This window comes from Carassius auratus, chromosome 30 (assembly GCF_003368295.1).
Source record: "Carassius auratus strain Wakin chromosome 30, ASM336829v1, whole genome shotgun sequence".
Classification (NCBI taxonomy): domain Eukaryota; kingdom Metazoa; phylum Chordata; class Actinopteri; order Cypriniformes; family Cyprinidae; genus Carassius; species Carassius auratus.
This window is the reverse complement of record NC_039272.1, coordinates 1,551,940-1,558,917: the sequence shown is the minus strand read 5'-3', so window position 1 is coordinate 1,558,917 and position 6,978 is coordinate 1,551,940. Positions and strand designations below refer to the sequence as shown.

Genomic DNA, 6,978 nt, shown 5'->3' with positions numbered 1-6,978 from the left:
ACAACCCCCTGAAATGTTTAAAGAATGCTTGTTTTGTTTGTTTTTAATCTATCTATCTATCTATCTATCTATCTATCTAAACACATACATTTATGATGGAGATGTGATTGGAAAAGTGTATATTTCATAAGTCATATGCAAGTTATTTTTCCCCATTTGAGTTTGTAAATTGATATTGTTCTAATCAAAAAATATGAAATAATTTTTTTTAAAAAAGCTTTGAAGCTTCGTCAAGTTTCATTTCGTCACCACTGGTCAAAGGAGGCAGCTCCAAGTCGACGGTTTCAAACGCGGCAACACGACGCGCACGCGCGGTAGCACAGCAAGCGATTGGCTGAGAGCTGGGCGCCAACAAAACCTTTGTTCAAAGCCGCTTCCGCATTCGAAGTGATGAGATACATGCTGTGTTGTTCAAGGAACATACTTGAAAAATAAAGGGAAATATGCAGGGCAATAATGTTGAAGAAATCACGGACAAGTTAGAGGAGTAAGTAATCAAATAACCGCATCAGTGCCGCTCACGGTTTTTCATTAATAAGACTTTTATTCCGACGTAAAACTATTATAGCGTGCTTTAACAGTATTTTTTCTCTTGCAGCTATCTGTCAATAGACACAGAGAAGATGGACAAATACGACAGGTAAACACAATATACAGATCTAATCTCGGGTGACAGTGTCACCCGTCAGAATATGTGTTTTACTGTCCAGATTGACGTAAAACGATACTTTGAAATAAGTTACGTTAACGTTACTTGCACACAATATCAGCATTTGTTTCATTGTAACGTTAGCTGTTAATGTTTGATATCTTCTGTTCTGTATAGTTATACAGTATGTCGAATCAGAATATGCTTCTGTACTTTTACATCTTTTCACTGGAAAGGTATTATGTCAGATGTTGACGTCACGTCAAGCATTTGACGGTTGTGCTTAGTCTGAATCAACGTATTTCTCATTCTTGTATCATATTTTTATATGTTTTTATACATTTTGTTGTGTGGCGTTTTCAAAATATCTCAGCTTTAAGTTGTGGCTACAGAAAATTAATTATACATTTCATCTTTAAATAATAGGACAGTTCATAGACAATAGCATGACATATTGTTGCATTATTTGGGGTAGGTTATCACATCAGAATTAATGATAAACTTTTCAGGGAAGTGGTTATGAAACAGCTAAAATGTGTCAGTTTAAATTAAAACACATCTGACTTCTTGACCTGTCTTTGTAATGTAAATACACACACACACACACACAATTTTACTACAACTTAACATCTTGATGTTGGGAAAAAAGTTCATTTTGTCCATAAATATCCATTTAATTTGTCAACTACACATGTACAGTCATCTGTTTCAGTCTAATGTAAATTAATAAAATGTTAAAAAAAAACTGCGATTTGATAGAAATATCTATCCCTGTCTCACTTTATCCACATAAAGAATAAAAACTATTGAAATTGATAATCTTCTTTGAGTTTAATTCGTAACAAAAAAAACAAAACAAAAAAAAGGTGTTTTAATGTTTTTGATATAAATATTTGAGTGTATTTTGATCAGGTTTTATTATTTTTGCAGGTACCGGCAGGAGGGGAAAGAGGCTGCCATGCGTGGTGATCTGCCTCGTGCCCTTGATCTGTTTCAGCTGGCTTACCAGCTACAGCCAAGTGACAAGCTGAAGAAACGGATCCAGGCCATACAGGATCTCATTCAAAGAGATGAGGAGGAGGAAGATGAGGAGGAAGAGGAGTTTGTGAATGTGAATAATAGTGGATTGATGCTTTATAAAGGACTCTACAACAAGCTGTACGACCATCAGAAAGATGGTGTGGCATTTCTGTACAGTCTCTACCGTGACGGAAGGAAAGGAGGAATCCTGGCTGATGACATGGGCCTCGGCAAGACCATTCAGGTCATTTCATTTTTGTCAGGGATGTATGATGCAGAGCTGGCCAATCATACCCTGTTAGTCATGCCTACCTCGCTCATTAAGAACTGGGTACGTGAGTTCGCCAAGTGGACCCCTGGCATGAGGGTGAAAGAGTTTCATGGGGCCAGCAAAGCTGAGCGAAACAGGAATCTGGAGCGAATCCAGCGCAGGGGAGGAGTTATCATTACCACCTACCAGATGCTCATCAACAACTACGAGCAACTTGGATCATATGACCAACGTGAGTTCAAATGGGATTACGTAATCCTGGACGAGGCCCACAAAATCAAAACCTCATCCACTAAAACTGCTAAAAGTGCACACACCATCCCCGCAAAACACCGTTTGCTACTGACAGGCACTCCAGTTCAGAATAACCTTAGAGAGATGTGGGCTCTGTTTGACTTCGCTTGCCACGGGTCGCTTCTGGGAACCTCCAAAACATTCAAAACCGAGTATGAGAATCCAATCACTCGTGCAAGGGAGAAAGACGCCACCCCTGGAGAGAAAGCACTTGGATTGAGGATTTCTCAGAACTTGACGGACATCATCAAACCTTATTTTCTCAGGCGGACCAAAGCAGATGTTCAGGAAAAAAAGCAAAAACGTGAAGAAGGCTTTGAAGATGAGGAAGATCAAGAGAACAAATGTCCAAATGCTGGCGAAGGCGTAGAGATGCCGTCGCTGACTCGAAAGAATGATCTCATCGTGTGGACGTACCTCAGCTCAGTGCAGGAGGACATTTATAACCAGTTCATCTCATTGGACCATATTAAGGAGTTGCTGATGACTACCAGGTCTCCGCTGGCAGAGCTTACGGTGTTGAAGAAGCTCTGTGACCATCCCAGACTCCTGTCTAATCGAGCTGTGACTCAGCTAGGCCTGGAGCAAGGTTCTGTCTCTGACGCCTTCAATCCAGGCGATGAGACTGAGTCAGCTGTGAGTCAGATCGATAAAATTTCAGATGAAACTTTGGTTGCGGAGTCGGGGAAGCTGCAGTTTCTCGTGTCTCTACTGGAATGTCTCCGTGAAGAGGGCCATCGCACCCTGATCTTCTCTCAGTCGAGGAAGATGCTAGACATCATGGAGCGCGTCCTGCGTAACAAAAACTTCCGCCTGCTGCGTTTGGATGGCACAGTGACTCAACTGGCAGAAAGGGAGAAGCGTATCATGTTGTTCCAGACAGACAAACGTTACACAGTATTCCTGCTCACCACTCAGGTGGGTGGAGTCGGCATCACGCTGACTGCTGCAAACCGTGTCGTGATCTTTGACCCCAGCTGGAATCCCGCGACAGATGCTCAGGCTGTGGACCGCGCCTACCGAATTGGCCAAACTGAAAATGTCATCATCTATCGACTCATCACCTGTGGCACTGTGGAGGAGAGGATCTACCGCAGACAGGTACATTAAATCTGAACTTTACATTTGCTTCATCATGCAGTTTTACTCTTAAAAAAAAATAATAATAAATAGAGTAGGAGCTGTTTTATTTTGTCACAAATTGTTTTTTTTATTGCAGTTATATTACTTGTATTACTACATTTTGAATCACATTGAAAGCGTGTACATAAACTATAAACTAATAACAAGCCGTGCTTATGTTTCCAAATGAATAGTTTTATTCTTTGAAGTTGTTTTTTTTTTCTATAAAAAAATTAAGAAATTATGAATTAAAAACTGTACTCTCCAATTGTGTATTTCAATTGTGGGGTTTTTGTAATATTATAATACTAATACTAATAATAAATTGTATAATTTCTTAATTATATTAAAGGGATAGTTCACAAAAATTCTGCCATACTTAATCTCATGTCGTCCAAACCTAAAAGACCTCCGTTCATCTTCGGAACACAAATTAGGATTATTTTTTGTTGAAATCTGAAAGCTCTCTGACCCTCTACAGATAGCAAGGAGTTAAAATGGTCCAAAACAAAATTCAACAATTCATGTTCTTCGTGTCATCCTTGCACCATTTTGGACAGTATTAAGATGCAATGCGAGTGCTTTGATCTGAACATAAACAACATTGTTTACATTCAGATCAAAGCACGCATATACATCATGATACTCTCTAAAAAAAAGTATTCTCATAGCTCTTTGAAATTACAGTTGAACCACTGTTGTCACATGGACTATTTTAACCCCTTGCTATCTGTGCATGGTCAAAGAGCTCTCGGATAAAAAAAAAAAAAAAAAAAAAAAAAAAATCTTATTTTGTTTTTCCTAAGATTAACAAAGGTCTTACAGGTTTGACACTTAATGATAATTAATTTTCATTTTTGGGTGAACTATTCCTTTAAGCATTATTTCTGTGTAAATTATAAAAAAGCAAGACAAATAATAATAACAAATGTTGTAATATTACTGTCGAGCTTTAAATAAGTAATATTAATTATTGAGTTGATGTTGATTTTGTTGTTTCTTTCCAATATCTGCAGGTGTTTAAGGACTCTCTTATCCGGCAGACAACCGGCGATAAGAAGAACCCGTTCCGTTACTTCAGTAAGCAGGAGCTGCGGGAACTGTTTAAACTCGAAGACACACGTTCATCTAGCACTCAGCAGCAGCTTCAGGCAATGCATGCACAAAACCGCCGCTCTGATACCAGCCTGGACCACCACATCGCTCGCCTTCACACCATGGAGATGTTTGGCATCTCTGATCATGATCTCATGTTCACTAAAGAGGTGGCAGCCAATGAAGATGACCCTGAGGATGCAGAGTCACATCAGTACATACAAACACGTGTCCAGAAAGCACAAGAGCTCATGCAGGCAGAATCAGAGCTGCACGGCCAGCTCTTGGACAGCATGGCCCAGAACACCGAACCTGCTTGGCTCAGGCAAATGAACCAGCCGAAATCTGCTGGTAAAGACCGCCCGGCCCCACCTCGTGTCAAAAAAGACCCTGTGACAGTGGATCTGACCCATAACAGTTACGATGAGTCATCACTAGAGGAAGATGAGCAGAACTTTCCACCAGTTATGGATGCAGAAGTGGAAGTTGTAAGTGAAGAAGTGCAAATTGTAGATGAAGAAGACCAAGAGGAAAACGAGTATCCTGGGTCTGCTGGAGAAAGTAACGTGAATGTTAGCCCTGCTGCTGAGAAGCTAGCTTCCGCTGTGATCACGCTGGATGACAGTTTAGATGAGGAGGATAACTTTTACGGTAACGGAGCATCAGAGGAACAAAACTTGCCAAGTCCTTCTCCCCAGTTTCCAAAGTTGGAAGATCTTTCTATAGCATCGGATGCGCTTGGTACTGAAGAGGTTCAGGTGGACAAGCCTAATTTAAAGATGTTTTCATCACCCCAATCTCCAAATGAGGCCACAGCAGGAGAGTCTTTCAAGGCAGAGGTGGAAGTGCTTAAAGGAAACTTCAACTTGCAGCTGGAGGACAGTGCAGATATGTTCTCCGTCGAAGAAGAGGAAGTTTGTGATGTTGAGGAGTCGCAAGCCGAGGAAAGTCATGGATTTCAACTTCAGATGGACATCAGTGGAGAAAGGCTAGAAGAAGCGAGTATCCACAAAAGCAGACAAGATGGTAACCAAAACAATGTTGAAGTCAGCAAACACGAATCTCCTCTGAGGATCTGTTCGGCTCCGGGCACACCTGCGGATGACTCCTTTGTGCATTCAGTTCGGAGAAAGAACAGGCAGGTCATCTCTGACACTGATGAAGAGGACGAAGAAGAAGAGGAGGAGGAGTCGGAGAAGCCATGTTTAACGAGCAGTCCATTGACTGGTGGCCTCAGCAGGCTGGGCTCTTCAACACCAAAATCCACTTTGATTGACGGCAGGCAACTCCAGCGCAGCTTGAACGCTTCTGTGGCATCAAGAAGGTCCTTCGTTGTGTCGATGCTGGAGAACGAGTCCGACGAGGAGTCAGCAGAGCCCAGTGAAGAGAAAACCAAATCCTATGAGATTTCGGAAGCTAGTGAAAGTTATGCAGATGAATCAGTGGTGGAAGAGGAGGAGCACAGTGGAGACCAAACCAAATCCTATGAGATATCAGAAGCCAGAGAAAGTCATGCAGATGAGTCAGGAGTAGAAGATGAGAAGCCCAGTGAAGAAAAAAACAAATCCTCTCAAATATCTGAAGTCAGTGAAGCACATGAAAATGAGTCTGTGTTGGAAGAAGAAGAGCCCAGTGGAGAGACTTTGAACTCCGAAGAGTCCGAAAGTCACGAAGAGCTTGAAGAGGTGGAAGAAAGCATAGATTCAAGAGGAGACCGGGAGCATGAAGAATGGCACAGCGCCCTGCTTGAATCCACTGCTGATGTTGAACTAGACTCTAATGAAATGATGGAGCAGTGTGCCCCTAAAACATTCCCTCCGGAACCACAAGTGCTTCCTACTAGCTCCACAAGCAGTGATGGGACTGCTGCTAAACCCTTGGAGAACACGTATGAGATGCTGGTCCTGTCTGGGAAACAGTGTTTGGCAGAAGGGAGAAAGCAGGCGGCTCTGGATTTCTTTCTAAAAGCCATAGACATTAATACTGGTGATGCTGAGATCCAGCTCTTGATCATTCAGCTGTACAGACAACTTAGCCAATAGAAAAATTTAAATGTGCGTTATTCTTTATGTACCATGTTTGACATAACTTTTTTTTTTGTATTTTTCTGTCTGTTGGTAAAAAGAAATTGCAGACGACATGTGACTTAAACATCCTGAACTGATCAGAGGAACTACTTAAGAAAAATTTGTTGTGTATCTTAATACTGTTTATGGATTCTCCCAGTAATTCCTCTTCATGTTTATTTCTTTACTTAAATTTCCTTGTTTCAGTTGTTTCAAACTGTTCAATTGATCGTATTCTGATATGTACAATTGTGGAGAAAAAAAATAAATTCTCAGCTTTCGTAGCCTGTATGAATTTTCTGCATTCAAGTGTGAATCTGCATTTTAGAGTTGTATTTTCCTAATATCAACCTTATCCAGTTCTTTTTTGCATGTACTTAATTTTCTGTGTTAATTAGTCATTTGTTAACAGATCTAGCATATACAATTTCTAATTACTTTACATTTTCTGCCCAAGTCTT

The 6,978-nt window shown here is 40.9% G+C and overlaps 1 protein-coding gene across 1 annotated transcript; it reads left to right on the top strand.

Moving 5' to 3' along the window:
- The first annotated feature begins 343 nt into the window (after positions 1 to 343).
- Positions 344 to 6,812, top strand: ercc6l (excision repair cross-complementation group 6-like). The gene is made up of 4 exons (XM_026210638.1): positions 344 to 487; positions 599 to 640; positions 1,580 to 3,335; positions 4,373 to 6,812. Exons 1-4 carry the CDS (start codon positions 444 to 446, stop codon positions 6,491 to 6,493), a joined length of 3,963 nt encoding a protein of 1,320 aa, XP_026066423.1. The 5' UTR covers positions 344 to 443; the 3' UTR covers positions 6,494 to 6,812.
- The last annotated feature ends 166 nt before the right edge of the window (positions 6,813 to 6,978 follow it).